The sequence below is a fragment of the Brachyhypopomus gauderio genome, chromosome 9 (assembly GCF_052324685.1).
Source record: "Brachyhypopomus gauderio isolate BG-103 chromosome 9, BGAUD_0.2, whole genome shotgun sequence".
Taxonomy (NCBI): domain Eukaryota; kingdom Metazoa; phylum Chordata; class Actinopteri; order Gymnotiformes; family Hypopomidae; genus Brachyhypopomus; species Brachyhypopomus gauderio.
In genome coordinates this window covers 21,654,240-21,678,976 of record NC_135219.1, presented here as the reverse complement: position 1 = coordinate 21,678,976, position 24,737 = coordinate 21,654,240, and the positions used below count along the sequence as shown (strand labels likewise).

Sequence of the window (24,737 nt, the reverse complement as noted above, 5' to 3'; positions counted from 1 at the left end):
GTGACTGTTGAGAATCTGCCACTCAGTTATGTTATCCTGAAGATTTGTGGAAATCTAACAAATGAGTTGTTTGTTAATTGTTTATGTTGTAGTGATGGGAATGATGGCTCTTTAAAGCAAACCAGATCTTTTAGCTCAGTTTCTTTTAAAGAGCCGTTAAAAATGCATCTTAGTTCTTTTTTTCAGGCAACAGGAGGCAATACTAGACAGTGTTGATATACCAGCGAGGGATAATTATGCAAATTTTGGTATCTTGCCTTAAATGTAGGTGTCACGTTGAGGACCCCGGCCCCTCCCTTTTGGGCGTGTGTTTACGTAGTCCACGTGTCATCGTCTGCGTCTGTGGATCTTCGTGGTTGTGGTTATGTCTTGTGATAATCTGTCTCACCTGTGACTCGTCTTGTAATCACGTGGGGCTCATGTGGTTTGTGTATTTAATGTGCGCTCGCGCAGTGTCCTGTGCTCGTCATTGTCTAAAGTCTGCACGTTGTTTGAAACTGTATGTTTATCGTGCACTATTGCGCAATATATACGTGACTATTAAAAGTGACATCAGTTGGAAAAAGAGGGATTCCGTGTCTCATCCTTCACCCTGCCCGCGCGTCACAGTTTGAACTTCAGCAGGTCGTGCTGACCATGTTTACATGCGTAAATGTATGGAGATGTGATTGTCTGTTTAGATATTTGTGTTAACAGTTGAATAGGTGTACCTAATAAAGTGATTGTATAGTATCTCACATAATAAGCAAAGCTCTGTAGAAAAAAAGCACAACTAATCAACTTGCAATTTTTAGATTACAAGTGTTTACATGCCAGAATGTCAGGGCTGGCTCGGATGCCACACCATCTACCTCCACAAGGGGCACCCGAGTCAGCCCTAGACTACATCGACGCAATCAGCAATGATCCATCTCACCTGTTGCCATGGCTTCTTAACTGGGAAGGCCAACGCTACAAAAAAAGTCGCGAGGAAAATCAGCCACCGAGTAGCCCACTTCCCCGCTGTGAAGAGATTAGTGCCCTTTGTCTTGCTAAAGACATGGTGCGCGTTTGAAGCGCCAACCCCCGCTCTCCTTTCCAAGGAAATTCAGCCTGGCCAGTTCATCTGTATATCACAGCTTCAAGAAGCAATTCAAAAGTTACAATTTATCTTTCTTTATAGCACGAAGATAATTATTCATATGCTGATTAGGAATGAATCCTTTGGTTTGAATCGCGCTAAACATTCTAACTGAAATAAATCCTCGCGTTGTTTTTGTATTAGGCGTACGTGCTGTGCGATTTTCTCAAGGCACACCAGACACAGACTAGCCAGTTTTATGTTTCATTCGCATTTTATGCTTACTTCATCGCACTATGTAGTAGGCATACATGTTGTGCGATTTTCACAAGGCAAACCAGACAATGACCACCCCATTTTGAGTGTTTCAAGCGCCGACCACCGCTCCATTTCCAAGGAAATTCAGCCTGGCCAGTTCATCTGTATATCACAGCTTCAAGAAGAATAAACAATCCATTTGTAGTAAGCATACGTGTTATGTGATTTTGTATGTGTTTCATACGTTTTTTATGCTTACACTAAAGAATAAACAATGCGTTTGCGGTACGTGTAGTGCGATAACAAATTCACAGAATCGTGCTGCAGAGTAAACAAATATGCATTTTGAATCCACTACAAACTTGTAAGATACCAGTCAATCTGTGTACCTATATTTTTTATATGTAACATACTTGCACATCGTGCTAGAGTTTGAGTATATGCGCGATTTACAGAAATAACGACGGTAATAGAACCGCTTTTTTTTTTTTTTATACACACAAACACCCCACCCAGTAATAACAACAATAAAGATATTCTTGCCTTAGCAATGACAGGGTAAAACAAATGTGTGATGCAGAACAACATTATTTTTATTACAAAAATAGAAATCTCATTTGAAATACAGCCAAGTGCGCATGTAAAAAGTCTCTTCTGCTCTCCATGGACCTCGTGCATGTCGTATACAAAACATGTGCATTCATCGCTGCCAAGTCTAGCATGTTGTAGAACACTGCAACAGGCCACCTGCGTGTTCCTGAGCGGGCCGTATACCCACGCACCTTCTGGTTCATGATATCCACACCGCACTGCAAAGAAGAAACATAAAAAGGTTATGTTACATTATAAACATTATAATCATTTTGTCTGACATATGGGGGCCGCCGTACCGTGACATTGAAATGGTCAGATTGAGGTGGAGCAGGTTGTCCATCACTTCCGCAGGAGATGCTCCATGTGCTGGTTGATGAATGAAAAGCCAGCAAAGGCACTCTGGTCCATGGAGTCAACCAAATATTTCTCACTCTGGGACAGGAGGGGCCTCTCACATAAATACTTTATGTCAAAGTTGCTACAGTCCTTGGGTGATGTCTGTGGTTGGAGGAGAATGGAAGCAAATCACATGATGAACAGAGGCTGCGTTTCAGTATCTGTATTTTTGCAATTTGCTCTATGAGCATACAGTATGAAAAGTAAAAAAAAAAACAGGAATGAGAGAGGACTGTAAGAAATGGAAAGAGATGGAAAGAAAGCTCATACCACTTTTGGCTTGAAAGGAGGTTCGATTGCTCTCCTCTCCAGAGCAGACCAGTTAATGTTCTTGAAGAATGGCTGACCTCGGATATTACCAATAACACCCAGTCTAATATAAGGGACTCGCTCAAACAGCTTTGTTCATGGAAGAAAACCAAAAGCAAGAATATTATTCATAATAGAAATATCTCTGTAAAATAGCAGAACTCTGTTCATGTCTTGGTTGTGAAGTATTTTTATTATTATTATTACTATTATTAATGTGTCATCAGGTGTGGTTTTGCGCATGCTTACTCGCACTAGCATGTTTCTGGTATCCACGGTGATCTCTTGAGGGAATTGAGGTGTTTTCGTAAGGATGGACTCAACAATCTTTTCATTATCATCACCATGGAATGGAGGCTTACCAATCAGCATGGCATATACGAGCACACCAAAGGACCACCAGTCTACTGAAAATGAATACCGCCTACCCTGAAGCATCTACACACACACACACACACACACATTCACATTCAGGGCATACTGAATTACATTGACATTGCTACAGGTGAGAACATTCAATGTTAAATTCATTTGATGCCATCTCATACCTCAGGGGCCATGTAGTATAGTGTCCCACAGATGGTTGTGGCAAGATTGTCTCCAAAAACATTCTCTTTACACAAGCCAAAATCAGCTAACTTTATATGACCTTCTCGATCTAGCATCACATTCCTCAACTTGAGATCCCTAATGCAGGAGAGAAATACAAAAATGTGGCATAAATGTGGTTTAGTAGACAAGAACAGTAAAGTTGAAAGTACAGAATGTCCATTTAGCTTTGTTTGTGTGTGTAACCTGTGGATGATGCCTTTTCCATGAAGGAACTGCAGTCCGCACACAATTTCGGCTGCATAGAATCTGGAAGGAAGAAACAAACCAGGAGCCTTCAGACCAGACTATAATTACACACACCTACGTTTATATTTATATAAGGCATACAAAAAAACATTGTGTGTGTGTGTGTTGCCTCACGTGGCTCTATCGAGGTCAAAGCATCCTTTCATCTTCATGTGGAACATCAGGTTACCTCCGCTCAGATACTCCATCACAAAGAACAAGTGCTCCTAACACGCAGATAATGCCATAAACACTTTGGTATGAGTACAAGCGGAATTACTGACTCAACAACCATTTAAATACCACAGTGATTCCATGAAGTATAAGTTACAGTAAAAAAGTTTTTACAGTAAAAATGCCTGGTGTGGTTAATTACTGCCTATACAAAAGAGTCCTGTTGGACATCCCATTACTGTTGACTGAGAGGTGGAGGAAATGTATAATATATCCTTTCATTTGTTCTTTGCTACCTTGGTCTGAAAGGTGGCGTAAAGGTGTGTAAGAAAGGGATTTTCCCAGGCCAGAGCTAGCACCCGCTTCTCCACCATGATGAACTCTAGATCATCATCCTTCAGCACCTTGTTTTGCTTAATTTTCTTCATGGCTTTCACAGCAAAGCAAGCCTCACTGCCCTTAAGTTCAGCCAGAAAAACCTGAGCAGGGACCAAGGGAGAGAAACAGACAAACAGACCAGAGTGAATGAAACACACATACACACACACACACACACACACACACACACACACACACACACACACACACACACACATCCATGAAAAATGAAGATTTGATGGAATGGTGCTTGTTTGGTCTATTTCTGGGGAGTTAGTATTTAACAATAGAAGGGCAAAAGGACAGACATGTAAAAATGATAAGTGAATAGTCAGGGGAAGTGAAGAGAGACACAGAGTCAGTGTGTGTGTGGAGGACGCGGGAGCCGCGTGAAGGGGAAGACTCTACCTTGCCATAGCCTCCCTTGCCCAGTAGATAGCGGAGGGTGAATTGCTCGAGAGTGATGCGTGTCTGGTGGCTGAACCAGGACGGGGGGCGAGAACTCGAAGCCTCACACAGATGACCATATGGAGACGCGTCTAAAAAGATGTGTCATTTAAATCACCGCTGCCACTATATTCATTACAGTCACTATTAATGAATGTTTATTATCTTAATTGTGTTAATGTAAGCTTATATTATGCCGAGCTGCTCCATCCCCACACCACCGCTCGGTGCCTCAGGTCAGCTGATCAGCTGCCCCGGAGGGGCCGTGGTCAAAGCGTAAGCTCAGAGGGGATAGAGCTTTCTCCATCGCTGCTCCTAGATTATGGAACAACCTACCACTGCATGTTAGACAAGCCCCTTCACTGCCCAATTTTAAAACAAGTCTTAAAACCCACTTTTATTCATTGACTTTTAAGACAGCATGAGACTGTATATTTTTTGTTTTTAGTGTTTTAGTTTAATTCTTTGATTTGTTCTATTGATTCCTTTTACCGCTTTAGTTAATATTGTTTTATCCATTTTTTGTTATTATCTGTTTTATGTCTAATGTTCTATTCTTATACAGCACTTAGTTTTGGCTGCTGTCCTTAAAGTGCTCTATAAATAAAGTTGAGTTGAGTTATATGAAAATAACTATTGAACATGTTGATATCAGAATATTACAACATGTTATCAGCTTGAGATGCAGTATGAATGTGTCTTGGTCACCTAGAGACGGGTTGTCAGTGTCCTCAGTCTTGTCCGGGAGAACATGGTGGAGCTCCTGACAGGCCTCACCCAGAGCATTTTTACTCACAGGTGTTTCTGTGACAAAAGATTACATATTACATTCAGAGGTGTCAAAAGTATTCACATTCATTACTCAAGTAGAAGTATAGATACTAGGGTTTAAAAGTACTTCTGTAGAAGTGGAAATATCAACTCAAGCTTTTTACTCAAGTAAAAGTGTTAAAGTACTGCTTTCAAAACTACTTAAAGTATAAAAGTAAAAGTAATGTAAGGAAAAAAAGCCATTAAGGACAAAAGCTTAGGTCGCACCACTGGGGTCTAAAGTGCACTAGCCCACAGAGTTGTTAACTGGCTAACATTTGCTGTCAGTGGCCAACTTTCCCGAAGAACCAGCTTAGGAGCAGTTCTTTTATGTTATATTAAAATGTTAATGTTGAAAAATGGGCACATATGCCCATTGAAAATGAATGTACTTGAGTACAAGGGTTGGTTGGTCATCCTGGCTACCAACCTCCTCGCTGGTGCTTAGTTGGGACACTTCGCTCAAATTCTATTGAGTCTGCCACGGACATCTTTATACTAAGCTACGTACATCTGCTACGTCCTCGCAGGAGTGTGACGTGACGTGTGCAGGTGTGATGGATCACGTACAAACCAATAGGGTGTCGGAATATTATATGTTTATACTTCTCATCCAACCACAATCAAATTCGCTCGATCCGGATGGCGTGATTAGGATAGGGTTTTTTTTAAGCGATGACATGCCGGAATGAAAACAAATCGAAATGAAATAGTAACGAGGCTATTTTTAAATGTAAGGAGTAGAAAGTACAGATAATGGTGTAAAAATGTAAAGAGTAGAAGTAAAAAGTCAGCTGAAAAATAATTACTCCAGTAAAGTATAAATAACCAAAATTTCTACTTAAGTAAGGTAACGAAGTATTTGTACTTCGTTACTTGACACCTCTGATTACATTGTAATAACAGGTGAATGTTTTTCATCTGAATTGTGTTAATGTGCGCTTGTCTGATATGAATAGCTATTGAACATGTTGATGTCAGCAAATTATGAAATATATTAGCAGCTTGAGATTCTGTATGATTGTCTCTTGGTCACCTAGAGATGGGTTGTCAGAGTCCTCAGTCTTGTCCGGGACAACATGGGGGAGCTCCTGACAGGCCTCACCCAGAGCACTTTTATTCACAAGTGCTTCTGGAAAAACAAGTTTTTTTCAACATACATTAATTAAGTATTATACGATAATAACAGTTGAACGTTTGAACAGTTGAACAGCTGAACTGTGTTAATATAAGCATGTCTTGTATTGATATTAAAAGCTATTGAACAGCTTGATGTCATCAAATTAGCAAATGAGTTATCAGAAAGGATTTTTTAATGAAAATGTCTTGCTCACCTGGAGGTTGGCTACAAGAGTCCTCAATCTCATCATGGGGAACGTGGAGGTGCTCCTCACAGGCCTCAACCAGAACACTGTTATTCAAAGGTTCCTCTGCAAAAACGATTTTTTCAAGAAGCCATAATTAAATATTACATGAAAGTAACAGGTGAATATTTTTCATCTGAATTGTGTTAATGTGTGCTTGTCTGATAAGAATAGCTATTGAACATGTTGATATCAGCAAATTACAACATGTTATCAGCTTGAGATTCAGTATGAATGTGTCTTGGTCACCTAGAGACGGGTTGTCAGTGTCCTCAGTCTCGTCCGGGAGAACATGGTGGAGCTCCTGACAGGCCTCACCCAGAGCATTTTTACTCACAGGTGTTTCTGTGACAAAAGATTACATATTACATTCAGAGGTGTCAAAAGTATTCACATTCATTACTCAAGTAGAAGTATAGATACTAGGGTTTAAAAGTACTTCTGTAGAAGTGGAAATATCAACTCAAGCTTTTTACTCAAGTAAAAGTGTTAAAGTACTGCTTTCAAAACTACTTAAAGTATAAAAGTAAAAGTAATGTAAGGAAAAAAAGCCATTAAGGACAAAAGCTTAGGTCGCACCACTGGGGTCTATAGTGCACTAGCCCACAGAGTTGTTAACTGGCTAACATTTGCTGTCAGTGGCCAACTTTCCCGAAGAACCAGCTTAGGAGCAGTTCTTTTATGTTATATTAAAATGTTAATGTTGAAAAATGGGCACATATGCCCATTGAAAATGAATGTACTTGAGTACAAGGGTTGGTTGGTCATCCTGGCTACCAACCTCCTCGCTGGTGCTTAGTTGGGACACTTCGCTCAAATTCTATTGAGTCTGCCACGGACATCTTTATACTAAGCTACGTACATCTGCTACGTCCTCGCTGGAGTGGGACGTGACGTGTGCAGGTGTGATGGATCACGTACAAACCAATAGGGTGTCGGAATATTATATGTTTATACTTCTCATCCAACCACAATCAAATTCGCTCGATCCGGATGGCGTGATTAGGATAGGGTTTTTTTTAAGCGATGACATGCCGGAATGAAAACAAATCGAAATGAAATAGTAACGAGGCTATTTTTAAATGTAAGGAGTAGAAAGTACAGATAATGGTGTAAAAATGTAAAGAGTAGAAGTAAAAAGTCAGCTGAAAAATAATTACTCCAGTAAAGTATAAATAACCAAAATTTCTACTTAAGTAAGGTAACGAAGTATTTGTACTTCGTTACTTGACACCTCTGATTACATTGTAATAACAGGTGAATGTTTTTCATCTGAATTGTGTTAATGTGCGCTTGTCTGATATGAATAGCTATTGAACATGTTGATGTCAGCAAATTATGAATTATATTAGCAGCTTGAGATTCTGTATGATTGTCTCTTGGTCACCTAGAGATGGGTTGTCAGAGTCCTCAGTCTTGTCCGGGACAACATGGGGGAGCTCCTGACAGGCCTCACCCAGAGCACTTTTATTCACAAGTGCTTCTGGAAAAACAAGTTTTTTTCAACATACATTAATTAAGTATTATACGATAATAACAGTTGAACGTTTGAACAGTTGAACAGCTGAACTGTGTTAATATAAGCATGTCTTGTATTGATATTAAAAGCTATTGAACAGCTTGATGTCATCAAATTAGCAAATGAGTTATCAGAAAGGATTTTTTAATGAAAATGTCTTGCTCACCTGGAGGTTGGCTACAAGAGTCCTCAATCTCATCATGGGGAACGTGGAGGTGCTCCTCACAGGCCTCAACCAGAACACTGTTATTCAAAGGTTCCTCTGCAAAAACGATTTTTTCAAGAAGCCATAATTAAATATTACATGAAAGTAACAGGTGAATATTTTTCATCTGAATTGTGTTAATGTGTGCTTGTCTGATAAGAATAGCTATTGAACATGTTGATATCAGCAAATTACAACATGTTATCAGCTTGAGATTCAGTATGAATGTGTCTTGGTCACCTAGAGACGGGTTGTCAGTGTCCTCAGTCTCGTCCGGGAGAACATGGTGGAGCTCCTGACAGGCCTCACCCAGAGCATTTTTACTCACAGGTGTTTCTGTGACAAAAGATTACATATTACATTCAGAGGTGTCAAAAGTATTCACATTCATTACTCAAGTAGAAGTATAGATACTAGGGTTTAAAAGTACTTCTGTAGAAGTGGAAATATCAACTCAAGCTTTTTACTCAAGTAAAAGTGTTAAAGTACTGCTTTCAAAACTACTTAAAGTATAAAAGTAAAAGTAATGTAAGGAAAAAAAGCCATTAAGGACAAAAGCTTAGGTCGCACCACTGGGGTCTATAGTGCACTAGCCCACAGAGTTGTTAACTGGCTAACATTTGCTGTCAGTGGCCAACTTTCCCGAAGAACCAGCTTAGGAGCAGTTCTTTTATGTTATATTAAAATGTTAATGTTGAAAAATGGGCACATATGCCCATTGAAAATGAATGTACTTGAGTACAAGGGTTGGTTGGTCATCCTGGCTACCAACCTCCTCGCTGGTGCTTAGTTGGGACACTTCGCTCAAATTCTATTGAGTCTGCCACGGACATCTTTATACTAAGCTACGTACATCTGCTACGTCCTCGCTGGAGTGTGACGTGACGTGTGCAGGTGTGATGGATCACGTACAAACCAATAGGGTGTCGGAATATTATATGTTTATACTTCTCATCCAACCACAATCAAATTCGCTCGATCCGGATGGCGTGATTAGGATAGGGTTTTTTTTCAGCGATGACATGCCGGAATGAAAACAAATCGAAATGAAATAGTAACGAGGCTATTTTTAAATGTAAGGAGTAGAAAGTACAGATAATGGTGTAAAAATGTAAAGAGTAGAAGTAAAAAGTCAGCTGAAAAATAATTACTCCAGTAAAGTATAAATAACCAAAATTTCTACTTAAGTAAGGTAACGAAGTATTTGTACTTCGTTACTTGACACCTCTGATTACATTGTAATAACAGGTGAATGTTTTTCATCTGAATTGTGTTAATGTGCGCTTGTCTGATATGAATAGCTATTGAACATGTTGATGTCAGCAAATTATGAAATATATTAGCAGCTTGAGATTCTGTATGATTGTCTCTTGGTCACCTAGAGATGGGTTGTCAGAGTCCTCAGTCTTGTCCGGGACAACATGGGGGAGCTCCTGACAGGCCTCACCCAGAGCACTTTTATTCACAAGTGCTTCTGGAAAAACAAGTTTTTTTCAACATACATTAATTAAGTATTATACGATAATAACAGTTGAACGTTTGAACAGTTGAACAGCTGAACTGTGTTAATATAAGCATGTCTTGTATTGATATTAAAAGCTATTGAACAGCTTGATGTCATCAAATTAGCAAATGAGTTATCAGAAAGGATTTTTTAATGAAAATGTCTTGCTCACCTGGAGGTTGGCTACAAGAGTCCTCAATCTCATCATGGGGAACGTGGAGGTGCTCCTCACAGGCCTCAACCAGAACACTGTTATTCAAAGGTTCCTCTGCAAAAACGATTTTTTCAAGAAGCCATAATTAAATATTACATGAAAGTAACAGGTGAATATTTTTCATCTGAATTGTGTTAATGTGTGCTTGTCTGATAAGAATAGCTATTGAACATGTTGATATCAGCAAATTACAACATGTTATCAGCTTGAGATTCAGTATGAATGTGTCTTGGTCACCTAGAGACGGGTTGTCAGTGTCCTCAGTCTCGTCCGGGAGAACATGGTGGAGCTCCTGACAGGCCTCACCCAGAGCATTTTTACTCACAGGTGTTTCTGTGACAAAAGATTACATATTACATTCAGAGGTGTCAAAAGTATTCACATTCATTACTCAAGTAGAAGTATAGATACTAGGGTTTAAAAGTACTTCTGTAGAAGTGGAAATATCAACTCAAGCTTTTTACTCAAGTAAAAGTGTTAAAGTACTGCTTTCAAAACTACTTAAAGTATAAAAGTAAAAGTAATGTAAGGAAAAAAAGCCATTAAGGACAAAAGCTTAGGTCGCACCACTGGGGTCTATAGTGCACTAGCCCACAGAGTTGTTAACTGGCTAACATTTGCTGTCAGTGGCCAACTTTCCCGAAGAACCAGCTTAGGAGCAGTTCTTTTATGTTATATTAAAATGTTAATGTTGAAAAATGGGCACATATGCCCATTGAAAATGAATGTACTTGAGTACAAGGGTTGGTTGGTCATCCTGGCTACCAACCTCCTCGCTGGTGCTTAGTTGGGACACTTCGCTCAAATTCTATTGAGTCTGCCACGGACATCTTTATACTAAGCTACGTACATCTGCTACGTCCTCGCTGGAGTGTGACGTGACGTGTGCAGGTGTGATGGATCACGTACAAACCAATAGGGTGTCGGAATATTATATGTTTATACTTCTCATCCAACCACAATCAAATTCGCTCGATCCGGATGGCGTGATTAGGATAGGGTTTTTTTTCAGCGATGACATGCCGGAATGAAAACAAATCGAAATGAAATAGTAACGAGGCTATTTTTAAATGTAAGGAGTAGAAAGTACAGATAATGGTGTAAAAATGTAAAGAGTAGAAGTAAAAAGTCAGCTGAAAAATAATTACTCCAGTAAAGTATAAATAACCAAAATTTCTACTTAAGTAAGGTAACGAAGTATTTGTACTTCGTTACTTGACACCTCTGATTACATTGTAATAACAGGTGAATGTTTTTCATCTGAATTGTGTTAATGTGCGCTTGTCTGATATGAATAGCTATTGAACATGTTGATGTCAGCAAATTATGAAATATATTAGCAGCTTGAGATTCTGTATGATTGTCTCTTGGTCACCTAGAGATGGGTTGTCAGAGTCCTCAGTCTTGTCCGGGACAACATGGGGGAGCTCCTGACAGGCCTCACCCAGAGCACTTTTATTCACAAGTGCTTCTGGAAAAACAAGTTTTTTTCAACATACATTAATTAAGTATTATACGATAATAACAGTTGAACGTTTGAACAGTTGAACAGCTGAACTGTGTTAATATAAGCATGTCTTGTATTGATATTAAAAGCTATTGAACAGCTTGATGTCATCAAATTAGCAAATGAGTTATCAGAAAGGATTTTTTAATGAAAATGTCTTGCTCACCTGGAGGTTGGCTACAAGAGTCCTCAATCTCATCATGGGGAACGTGGAGGTGCTCCTCACAGGCCTCAACCAGAACACTGTTATTCAAAGGTTCCTCTGCAAAAACGATTTTTTCAAGAAGCCATAATTAAATATTACATGAAAGTAACAGGTGAATATTTTTCATCTGAATTGTGTTAATGTGTGCTTGTCTGATAAGAATAGCTATTGAACATGTTGATATCAGCAAATTACAACATGTTATCAGCTTGAGATTCAGTATGAATGTGTCTTGGTCACCTAGAGACGGGTTGTCAGTGTCCTCAGTCTCGTCCGGGAGAACATGGTGGAGCTCCTGACAGGCCTCACCCAGAGCATTTTTACTCACAGGTGTTTCTGTGACAAAAGATTACATATTACATTCAGAGGTGTCAAAAGTATTCACATTCATTACTCAAGTAGAAGTATAGATACTAGGGTTTAAAAGTACTTCTGTAGAAGTGGAAATATCAACTCAAGCTTTTTACTCAAGTAAAAGTGTTAAAGTACTGCTTTCAAAACTACTTAAAGTATAAAAGTAAAAGTAATGTAAGGAAAAAAAGCCATTAAGGACAAAAGCTTAGGTCGCACCACTGGGGTCTATAGTGCACTAGCCCACAGAGTTGTTAACTGGCTAACATTTGCTGTCAGTGGCCAACTTTCCCGAAGAACCAGCTTAGGAGCAGTTCTTTTATGTTATATTAAAATGTTAATGTTGAAAAATGGGCACATATGCCCATTGAAAATGAATGTACTTGAGTACAAGGGTTGGTTGGTCATCCTGGCTACCAACCTCCTCGCTGGTGCTTAGTTGGGACACTTCGCTCAAATTCTATTGAGTCTGCCACGGACATCTTTATACTAAGCTACGTACATCTGCTACGTCCTCGCTGGAGTGTGACGTGACGTGTGCAGGTGTGATGGATCACGTACAAACCAATAGGGTGTCGGAATATTATATGTTTATACTTCTCATCCAACCACAATCAAATTCGCTCGATCCGGATGGCGTGATTAGGATAGGGTTTTTTTTCAGCTATGACATGCCGGAATGAAAACAAATCGAAATGAAATAGTAACGAGGCTATTTTTAAATGTAAGGAGTAGAAAGTACAGATAATGGTGTAAAAATGTAAAGAGTAGAAGTAAAAAGTCAGCTGAAAAATAATTACTCCAGTAAAGTATAAATAACCAAAATTTCTACTTAAGTAAGGTAACGAAGTATTTGTACTTCGTTACTTGACACCTCTGATTACATTGTAATAACAGGTGAATGTTTTTCATCTGAATTGTGTTAATGTGCGCTTGTCTGATATGAATAGCTATTGAACATGTTGATGTCAGCAAATTATGAATTATATTAGCAGCTTGAGATTCTGTATGATTGTCTCTTGGTCACCTAGAGATGGGTTGTCAGAGTCCTCAGTCTTGTCCGGGACAACATGGGGGAGCTCCTGACAGGCCTCACCCAGAGCACTTTTATTCACAAGTGCTTCTGGAAAAACAAGTTTTTTTCAACATACATTAATTAAGTATTATACGATAATAACAGTTGAACGTTTGAACAGTTGAACAGCTGAACTGTGTTAATATAAGCATGTCTTGTATTGATATTAAAAGCTATTGAACAGCTTGATGTCATCAAATTAGCAAATGAGTTATCAGAAAGGATTTTTTAATGAAAATGTCTTGCTCACCTGGAGGTTGGCTACAAGAGTCCTCAATCTCATCATGGGGAACGTGGAGGTGCTCCTCACAGGCCTCAACCAGAACACTGTTATTCAAAGGTTCCTCTGCAAAAACGATTTTTTCAAGAAGCCATAATTAAATATTACATGAAAGTAACAGGTGAATATTTTTCATCTGAATTGTGTTAATGTGTGCTTGTCTGATAAGAATAGCTATTGAACATGTTGATATCAGCAAATTACAACATGTTATCAGCTTGAGATTCAGTATGAATGTGTCTTGGTCACCTAGAGACGGGTTGTCAGTGTCCTCAGTCTCGTCCGGGAGAACATGGTGGAGCTCCTGACAGGCCTCACCCAGAGCATTTTTACTCACAGGTGTTTCTGTGACAAAAGATTACATATTACATTCAGAGGTGTCAAAAGTATTCACATTCATTACTCAAGTAGAAGTATAGATACTAGGGTTTAAAAGTACTTCTGTAGAAGTGGAAATATCAACTCAAGCTTTTTACTCAAGTAAAAGTGTTAAAGTACTGCTTTCAAAACTACTTAAAGTATAAAAGTAAAAGTAATGTAAGGAAAAAAAGCCATTAAGGACAAAAGCTTAGGTCGCACCACTGGGGTCTATAGTGCACTAGCCCACAGAGTTGTTAACTGGCTAACATTTGCTGTCAGTGGCCAACTTTCCCGAAGAACCAGCTTAGGAGCAGTTCTTTTATGTTATATTAAAATGTTAATGTTGAAAAATGGGCACATATGCCCATTGAAAATGAATGTACTTGAGTACAAGGGTTGGTTGGTCATCCTGGCTACCAACCTCCTCGCTGGTGCTTAGTTGGGACACTTCGCTCAAATTCTATTGAGTCTGCCACGGACATCTTTATACTAAGCTACGTACATCTGCTACGTCCTCGCTGGAGTGTGACGTGACGTGTGCAGGTGTGATGGATCACGTACAAACCAATAGGGTGTCGGAATATTATATGTTTATACTTCTCATCCAACCACAATCAAATTCGCTCGATCCGGATGGCGTGATTAGGATAGGGTTTTTTTTAAGCGATGACATGCCGGAATGAAAACAAATCGAAATGAAATAGTAACGAGGCTATTTTTAAATGTAAGGAGTAGAAAGTACAGATAATGGTGTAAAAATGTAAAGAGTAGAAGTAAAAAGTCAGCTGAAAAATAATTACTCCAGTAAAGTATAAATAACCAAAATTTCTACTTAAGTAAGGTAACGAAGTATTTGTACTTCGTTACTTGACACCTCTGATTACATTGTAATAACAGGTGAATGTTTTTCATCTGAATTGTGTTAATGTGCGCTTGTCTGATATGAATAGCTATTGAACATGTTGATGTCAGCAAATTATGAATTATATTAGCAGCTTGAGATTCTGTATGATTGTCTCTTGGTCACCTAGAGATGGGTTGTCAGAGTCCTCAGTCTTGTCCGGGACAACATGGGGGAGCTCCTGACAGGCCTCACCCAGAGCACTTTTATTCACAAGTGCTTCTGGAAAAACAAGTTTTTTTCAACATACATTAATTAAGTATTATACGATAATAACAGTTGAACGTTTGAACAGTTGAACAGCTGAACTGTGTTAATATAAGCATGTCTTGTATTGATATTAAAAGCTATTGAACAGCTTGATGTCATCAAATTAGCAAATGAGTTATCAGAAAGGATTTTTTAATGAAAATGTCTTGCTCACCTGGAGGTTGGCTACAAGAGTCCTCAATCTCATCATGGGGAACGTGGAGGTGCTCCTCACAGGCCTCAACCAGAACACTGTTATTCAAAGGTTCCTCTGCAAAAACGATTTTTTCAAGAAGCCATAATTAAATATTACATGAAAGTAACAGGTGAATATTTTTCATCTGAATTGTGTTAATGTGTGCTTGTCTGATAAGAATAGCTATTGAACATGTTGATATCAGCAAATTACAACATGTTATCAGCTTGAGATTCAGTATGAATGTGTCTTGGTCACCTAGAGACGGGTTGTCAGTGTCCTCAGTCTCGTCCGGGAGAACATGGTGGAGCTCCTGACAGGCCTCACCCAGAGCATTTTTACTCACAGGTGTTTCTGTGACAAAAGATTACATATTACATTCAGAGGTGTCAAAAGTATTCACATTCATTACTCAAGTAGAAGTATAGATACTAGGGTTTAAAAGTACTTCTGTAGAAGTGGAAATATCAACTCAAGCTTTTTACTCAAGTAAAAGTGTTAAAGTACTGCTTTCAAAACTACTTAAAGTATAAAAGTAAAAGTAATGTAAGGAAAAAAAGCCATTAAGGACAAAAGCTTAGGTCGCACCACTGGGGTCTATAGTGCACTAGCCCACAGAGTTGTTAACTGGCTAACATTTGCTGTCAGTGGCCAACTTTCCCGAAGAACCAGCTTAGGAGCAGTTCTTTTATGTTATATTAAAATGTTAATGTTGAAAAATGGGCACATATGCCCATTGAAAATGAATGTACTTGAGTACAAGGGTTGGTTGGTCATCCTGGCTACCAACCTCCTCGCTGGTGCTTAGTTGGGACACTTCGCTCAAATTCTATTGAGTCTGCCACGGACATCTTTATACTAAGCTACGTACATCTGCTACGTCCTCGCTGGAGTGTGACGTGACGTGTGCAGGTGTGATGGATCACGTACAAACCAATAGGGTGTCGGAATATTATATGTTTATACTTCTCATCCAACCACAATCAAATTCGCTCGATCCGGATGGCGTGATTAGGATAGGGTTTTTTTTAAGCGATGACATGCCGGAATGAAAACAAATCGAAATGAAATAGTAACGAGGCTATTTTTAAATGTAAGGAGTAGAAAGTACAGATAATGGTGTAAAAATGTAAAGAGTAGAAGTAAAAAGTCAGCTGAAAAATAATTACTCCAGTAAAGTATAAATAACCAAAATTTCTACTTAAGTAAGGTAACGAAGTATTTGTACTTCGTTACTTGACACCTCTGATTACATTGTAATAACAGGTGAATGTTTTTCATCTGAATTGTGTTAATGTGCGCTTGTCTGATATGAATAGCTATTGAACATGTTGATGTCAGCAAATTATGAATTATATTAGCAGCTTGAGATTCTGTATGATTGTCTCTTGGTCACCTAGAGATGGGTTGTCAGAGTCCTCAGTCTTGTCCGGGACAACATGGGGGAGCTCCTGACAGGCCTCACCCAGAGCACTTTTATTCACAAGTGCTTCTGGAAAAACAAGTTTTTTTCAACATACATTAATTAAGTATTATACGATAATAACAGTTGAACGTTTGAACAGTTGAACAGCTGAACTGTGTTAATATAAGCATGTCTTGTATTGATATTAAAAGCTATTGAACAGCTTGATGTCATCAAATTAGCAAATGAGTTATCAGAAAGGATTTTTTAATGAAAATGTCTTGCTCACCTGGAGGTTGGCTACAAGAGTCCTCAATCTCATCATGGGGAACGTGGAGGTGCTCCTCACAGGCCTCAACCAGAACACTGTTATTCAAAGGTTCCTCTGCAAAAACGATTTTTTCAAGAAGCCATAATTAAATATTACATGAAAGTAACAGGTGAATATTTTTCATCTGAATTGTGTTAATGTGTGCTTGTCTGATAAGAATAGCTATTGAACATGTTGATATCAGCAAATTACAACATGTTATCAGCTTGAGATTCAGTATGAATGTGTCTTGGTCACCTAGAGACGGGTTGTCAGTGTCCTCAGTCTCGTCCGGGAGAACATGGGGAAGCTCCTGACAGGCATCGTCCAGAGCACTTTTATTCACAGGTGTTTCTGTGACAAAAGATTTTTTCAACATATTACATTGTAATAACAGGTGAATGTTTTTCAGCTGAACTGTGTTAATATAAGCATGTCTTGCATTGATATTAAAAGCTATTGAACAGCTTGATGTCATCAAATTTGCAAATGAGTTATCAGAAAGGGGTTTTTATGAAAATGTCTTGCTCACCTGGAGGTCGGATACAATAGTCCTTAATGTCATCAAGGAGACAGTGGAGGTGCCCCTCACAGGCCTCATCCAGAGCACTTTTATTCAAAGTTGCTACTGCAAAAATTATTTTTTTTAAAGAAGCCATAATTAAATATTACATGAAAGTAACAAAAGACAAAAGATTTTTTCCATTTATTCAAGTCCTAATTACATATTACATTGTAATAACAGGTGAACGTTTTTCAGCTGAACTGTGTTAATATAAGCATGTCTATAAGCATGGTAAATGTTGCATGGTAATAACAGAGGAGTGTTTTTCATTTGATCTGTGTATTTTCTGTTACTCGGTATTGAACATGTTGAAAATTTAACACCACTAAAGCCAAAATAACTATACACAGACCATAAAAAATCCCTTCAAAGACTTTTTCTAATCAATAAATATACAAAGCCAAGCAGAAAGACACAAATGTAATTGAATCATTATTAGGCTATTGGATTTATATTGAGATGACCACTATTTGAGGACCTGGGTTTGTTGGTATGTTGCCATAGCAACATCACTGACTTCATAAAAATGAACCTGTCAAATTTTCAGTTTATTTTTCTATTTTTCACTTATTGGTTTAACCAATAAACACCAAATTCAGCTGTGTTAAAAGAACAAAACCTTAATTAAGCCCCAATATATGCCCCCAAATAAGTTGTCGCCATTGTACTCATTTACAGGGGCGCAGATGGCACTGGGGACGGGGGGGACATGTCCCCTCCAGATTTATATTGACCCCATCCGAAATCTAGCATCTACAAGCATAAACGTATATATTGTACAGCTTGGTCCCCCTCACTTCAGAATTTCCATCTGCGCCGATGCTCATTTACTCACTCAGGCCATGGGTGTTGTCTGTCTCCTGTTTTGGTTCTATGTTGTTTTTTCTTTTTTTTTTGTTAATTCTTTCTTTCTTTTTAACTCTTCTGGATTCCTTCTCTGTGTCTGTGTCATCAGAATCATCTTGGATGCCTCCGCAGCACCAGCACCAGCAACACCACATTTTAATATACTTCCACTTCGACATCTTTATACAGACTGATATGGAATTATACTGTACATGCAATGACCCTCATTTGTTATGACGTTGTTATGACGACAGAGCAGGTATTATGACGTCATGTGGAATTATGTGAATATTATAGGGCTTGAAAATTGTGTGCTGTCATAAAAAATGATCAAAAATCTCCTGGATAAACTGCTGTAAAATCCTTAAACCTTCACCTAAAAGCTCCATTTAAATTTTAAATGGTAGAGAAACTTGTCCTTTCTGGCACGCCCAGATATATACTCATTTGATCAATTACTTTTAGAGTTATGAGCATTTGTTTGGCCCTAGGCACAGAAAACTGCTCCATTAGCTCCCATGTTAATTTCTCAAAATCAGAATAGGCTTTTTCACAATTTGCCTCTGTGTTTAACTTGTCATAATTCAGACAGTATTGGGTTAAACCACACACAATTACACCAAAATCATCAGCAAGGGGTCTTCTCTCATACAATCTCTTCGGTTAAGCGATACGTTAAATATGTCCCGAATTACAACCGTTTGTTCAGAGGGTGCAAATCACATTAAACAAGGCTTCTCCACTCAGAGAAACGAGATAGAGTGACAGTTATTTTTGAATGTCTCTCCACCCTCCCCCCACACACGCACGTGCACAAACATACATCTCTCTCATACCCACTCCACACAGTTACACACACATACACCACACAGATACACACATCTCTCTCATACCCACTCCACACAGTCACACACACATATACCACACAGACACACACATCTCTCTCATACCCACTCCACAGTCACACACATATACACCACACAGACACACACATCTCTCTCATACCCACTCCACAGTCACACACATATACACCACACAGACACACACATCTCTCTAATACCCACTCCACAGTCACACACATATACACCACACAGACACACACATCTCCCTCATATCCACTCCACATACACACATATACACCACACAGACACACACATCTCTCTCATACCCACTCCACAGTCACACACATATACACCACACAGACACACACATCTCCCTCATATCCACTCCACATACACACATATACACCACACAGACACACACATACATCTCTCATACCTACTCCACACACAAACACACATATACACCAAGCAGACGCACATATATACCACAGACACACACTCCACACACATACATCTCTCTCACACACACTCCACACAAACACACACATCTATCTCATTCTCACTCCACACACACCACACAGACACCTACATACATCTCTCTCATATCCACTCCACACAGACACACACACATACATACAACACTCACAAACACCACACACACACACACACACACACACACACACAAGAATACATGCATCTCTCACACTCACACCACACCACACCACACTGACACATGCATACCTAACAGTAGCGAACCGTGACCTTTAAACCTGGGCCCGCTACCCCCCCCCCCCCCCCCGAAATTTTTTTTTTTTCCTTTCTTAATAAACTGCAATAAAGAAAAACTGAGACGACAGTACAGCTTTAAAAACACAATAAACAATAATATCTGTACTAGATAACGTCTTAAGCAAAATAAGTTTCCAAACAAAATAAGGTTCACAGCTCCGTGGTTCTCGGAATCGGAATATGTAAACAACGCGCACGAGGACGTCAAAGGGATGAATCAAAACTAGCTAGCGGTGGTGCTAACGACAGCTAGCGTCACCACAGCGGGTGGAAATTATCATACAGTTAAGCCCGCCCACTAAGAGAGAAGATATGATTGGTCAATTTTGCTGTCATTTGAAACTGGTATTGTGCTGAATTATAACTGCCAGGCCCTCTGTAAACGAACAGTGGGCATCACAGTCCTGATAGGGGGAGATACAGGCTCACAGGCTTCCACTTAACCCCTCACCTTCCAACACAGATTGAATAGACACGGTTGAATATTTTATTTGCTTATATTTTTGTAATTGTTTAGATGTCGAATGTCAAACTGTAAGTAGATAAAATAAAATTGGATAATTATATATATAATGCTTTAAGAATATTTTAGGCCCTCTGAGAGGGCGTAGAGGGCCCTGACGGTTCCCCACTGATACCTAAGTAGGTGTTGACATACACACAATACACACCTTCATGCACATCACACTATACACACTACACACCTTCATACACACAGCATACATGACCATACACAGCTTAACACATGCAAACCTCTACACACATTACACTCTAGGGCACACCTTTTCAAGCCCTATAGTATTTCTTTCAGGAAATCCATGTCTAGTTTTATTTATTTATTTTTTATTGAGGTAAAAAATAATAATAATATTGCAAATACATCTGACGATGCTTCTCCTTCACTTGCTTTACGCGAGTGTAGCCCTGGCCAAGAGGATTTGATGTCATCAGGTGGTACCCATCGTTCACTGGGAGTTTCAACCCTTATCCACAACACCCTCCCGATGGCGGGCCGGCAGTGGTGGCCAAGTCACTGCCCATCTCCTCCTCCTGGCTTCCAGCCCAACTCCTCTCTCCTACTCCATAACCCTTTCTGTTGCCTCCCCCATTCTGCGAGCTGCTGCCTTTCTCTCCCTCCCTGTCATTCCAATGGCTGTAAGCATTTTCCACACTGACTGCGCCGGGAATCCTCTACAGCCGACCTCCACTGGGAAAAGCCATGCCTGCCATCCCTTCCCCCTGCAATCATGCAAAAGGTCTTGGTATTTGGCTCTCTTTCTTTCAGAGGCCTGTTCACACCCCTCCTCCCATGGTACTGTAAGTTCAATGAGGATGATCTTTTTTGTGTCTTCCGACCACAGCAGGAAGGAATGCTGAGGAATGGCTCCAGTCTCCACAGGTCCGCCCAGGTGATCTTGGAGGTCACATTTGGTCCAGGCTCGTTGTGAAGCTAGCTCCACTGCTCTTGACCTTCGTCTTTCCTCTTCCAGATTCCATACCTCCTCCTGAATCATGGCTCTTCTGTCACTAGTTCCTGCCTTCCTCCACTGTTGGAACTGTTGGCCCTGTCTTCCTATGCATGGCACCCCAATGACGTCACGAAGTTTCAATGCGCTCTCAGCTTGTGCAACAAATGCGTCAGCTGCTCACTTGCATCCTGATCTTGCAGTGATGCCAGCATGTCTGGCTTGTTCATCCTGAGAGTCTCTGTATGTCATTACGACTCTGCACTTTGCCACTTTGTATTCCTCAACCACAGATGACAGTGGAAGTTGGAGCTGCCCTGATCTTATATAGAGGCTTACTGAAGTGAAGCTTGGAGGGATTCCCAACCACTTCCGGAGGTACTTATTGATCTTCCTCTCCACTCCTTCCACACACGTCATTGGGACTTCATACACAGTCAGCAGCCACATGAGTCTTGGTAACAGTCCGTGTTGATAGAGCCATGCTTTAAACTTCCCCAGGAGCCCTGGTTTCTCTATCCTTCTCAACCATTCCTCCATCTGCTTTTCTGTGCTGGCGATGCTGTTCTTGTCCTTCAGTGATTCATCAAACCACTTTCCGAGGCATTTGATTGGATTCTCCTCTATCGATGGAATCACTTCCTCTTGCACATGCAGCTTGAACCTGCTGGTCACCTTCCCATTCCTGATCACCATGCTCCTGGATTTCTTTGGCTTAAACTTCATCCTGGCCCACGTTGCCATGTGGTCCAGAGCAATGTGGTTTATTGACGCACCGGTGCGTCAAAGATGGCTGCCATCCAAGTATTTCTATTAATTTTATTAATATCTCACCGATACAACATCGCAGACACATGGTTTAAAAGTTTTTGGAAACTGAAAGCTGTCCCTTTAACACTAGTTGTTATGTTAATTCATGCTTGAGCAGACAGGACGCAAGGAGCCAATACATGAGCGAGTTGAAGCACGCCCGTATATGGCTTATCCTTTTATGGCTTGCACAGGAGGGGGTTTATTGCCCCCGGTGTGATTACCCTTTCCTCCTGTTACTGGGAGATTAAAGTGTCATTACATGACCGATTTTGGAAGCTAGCTAGAAGCTGCTTCTGTGGAAAATTCATCATTTATTCTTTTTAAAATTATTTTTAATTTTCTTTTTATGATTTCTTTTTTGTCGTCTGCCTAGATGTTTGCTTTGTAGATGTGAAAGTATAGTATAGAATAATCTAGATGAGTGGATATGGTTTTGGCTAAGCTGATGTCTGCTCTGTAGTTTGTAGTTCGTAGTTTGGTGTACACATTTCTATTTACTATTGTAGGTACCATGCTAAACCAGCAGGTGGCAGTACCACTGGCAACACATGGAACAAGCTTGCTTTGACGGAAGTAAGGGTGTGTCTACAGTCCAGGTGTTTAAATACCCTGAACAGCCATTCATCTCTCTCTCTCTGGTTTGACCGACACATAGGTTAGACCTATTAAAGAGAGGCTCCGTAATATCTCCCTCTCTCTCTGGTTTGACTGACACCGAGGTTAGACCTATTAAAGAGAGGCTCCGTAATATCTCTCTCTCTGGTTTGACTGACACCGAGGTTAGACCTATTAAAGAGAGGCTCCGTCATTTCTCTCTCACCGGTTTTTCTTTGAGAACACGCGAACTTTGTAACGACTAACAGCAAACAGCTGAAAGTCGTACTACTTAATTAACGAGCCCGAGTTACGGTGTAATCTAACCAGCAACCGATCAACGTTACCGCAACAACAGATTCACCGAACGACTTCAATCAAGCTTGCTAACGCGGCCACACGGACTGAAACAAAGGCGATCAATTCCCTGTAGTTAAACCGTGAACGAGACTCTCATTCCTGGACTTCATATCCAGAAGGACGTTTCCCAGCACACCTGGACGACATCGCTTTATCAAGCGGTGGAAATTCCCTCCTAATTCCAGGAGAATTCAGGGAGGACGAGGAAACCACCCAAGACCCTCAACACGTGAGACTCTTACCGCTGGGCATAGTTTATAGAAGGGCAAAGTTACTTGAACTACAGAGTTAACCAAGTTTTCTGTTAATACATTCTGAATGTGTTTAACTTTTATTTCATAATCTTCATCGAGATTTGTACATACAAAGTTATCTTTGCTGTGCATGCCACCATCTTTTATTTATCTGATTAATGGACAACTTGTAGTCTTCCCCATTCTCAGACACACCATGTAAATTTTTAGTTATTAAGCCAGCTCCATTACCCTTTGTTCTGACCACGTTGGAATAAACCAGCTGAGCTCATTAACACAGTCGCGCTGCTCTACTGTTTAAAGTCGGCGCCATTTTAGTTGCTTTGTTCTCTATAGGAGAACTGAGATTACAACTCCGCCTCCTCACACGCACAAGCGCGTGCACACATTACACTCCTCCCCTTTTTACACACACACACACACACACACTAAATATCCAGTCTTCACTGTAAATATACTGATCCTTGTTGATGCCGTTTGTTTTAGAATAGTTGGTTTTAAATAAATGTATCATTTATTTTCACCAAATTGTCTGTGTTGATGTCATTCAAAAGTGGTTGTTGCCAAAACCTCCAAAGAATTCGTAGTTAAATCCTTCAGATACCAAACCATTAATTACCCATAGTTGATAACTAAATGTTATGGTTCTGGTATAATTAGAATGAGACTGATTCTAAATTAATGAGACTGATTAATAATTAAGGTAAAACAAATTATATCTACTTTAAAGGATTAGTAGGTGAAACCCCTACACTATATATATTACATGTTTCACTATTTTTGTGACGCAAACACTTGAGCAAACATATTTCAAGCAACAATATTATTGATCTCTTTCAGTAAATGGGTAGTTTCATATAAAATATGAAAGAATTTTGAAAATATGCCTCATATTTTCAGGTTTAGGACCATATTATTTATTTATGCAATACTCTAAGTCAATGTAACCTCATTAGGAAGAGAGCTGAGATTGTTCTGAACATTTTGATATGAGATCTGTGGGTAAAATGCTATAATTAAGTATGTTTAGAGACACATTTATGAAACCATGCTTAAACAGCAAAAAAGGCCTAGTGTGGGGAGGGTTCCCACCTCGCCTCCACATGGGTCATGGTCGTCACTGTAAGGTCATCCATGTAACCTCTTATTGGGGGTTGACAGATGCCTGATTCCATCTTTGGACCCCTGGCTTCCGTTCCCGCAGCTGTTATTAGGAGGTTCATTCCCATGACAAAGAGGATGGGGGAGATTGTGCAACCAGTCACGATTCCTTTTTCCAAACTTTGCCACTGCGTTGTGA

The 24,737-nt window shown here is 39.8% G+C and overlaps 1 protein-coding gene across 1 annotated transcript; it reads right to left on the bottom strand.

The window, feature by feature from the left end:
• Window positions 1-1,890: 1,890 nt before the first annotated feature.
• LOC143522380 (uncharacterized) lies at window positions 1,891-18,498 on the bottom strand. Its single transcript, XM_077016113.1, has 33 exons — window positions 18,309-18,498; window positions 17,441-17,536; window positions 17,167-17,262; window positions 16,888-16,983; window positions 16,590-16,685; window positions 15,452-15,547; window positions 15,173-15,268; window positions 14,875-14,970; window positions 13,737-13,832; window positions 13,458-13,553; window positions 13,160-13,255; window positions 12,022-12,117; window positions 11,743-11,838; window positions 11,445-11,540; window positions 10,307-10,402; window positions 10,028-10,123; window positions 9,730-9,825; window positions 8,592-8,687; window positions 8,313-8,408; window positions 8,015-8,110; window positions 6,877-6,972; window positions 6,598-6,693; window positions 6,300-6,395; window positions 5,162-5,257; window positions 4,415-4,545; window positions 3,925-4,107; window positions 3,590-3,681; window positions 3,413-3,475; window positions 3,166-3,304; window positions 2,867-3,055; window positions 2,579-2,707; window positions 2,209-2,410; window positions 1,891-2,127 (listed from the first exon to the last, which is right to left on the bottom strand). Exons 1-32 carry the CDS (start codon window positions 18,496-18,498, stop codon window positions 2,252-2,254), a joined length of 3,483 nt encoding a protein of 1,160 aa, XP_076872228.1. The 3' UTR covers window positions 1,891-2,127; window positions 2,209-2,251.
• Window positions 18,499-24,737: the final 6,239 nt, after the last annotated feature.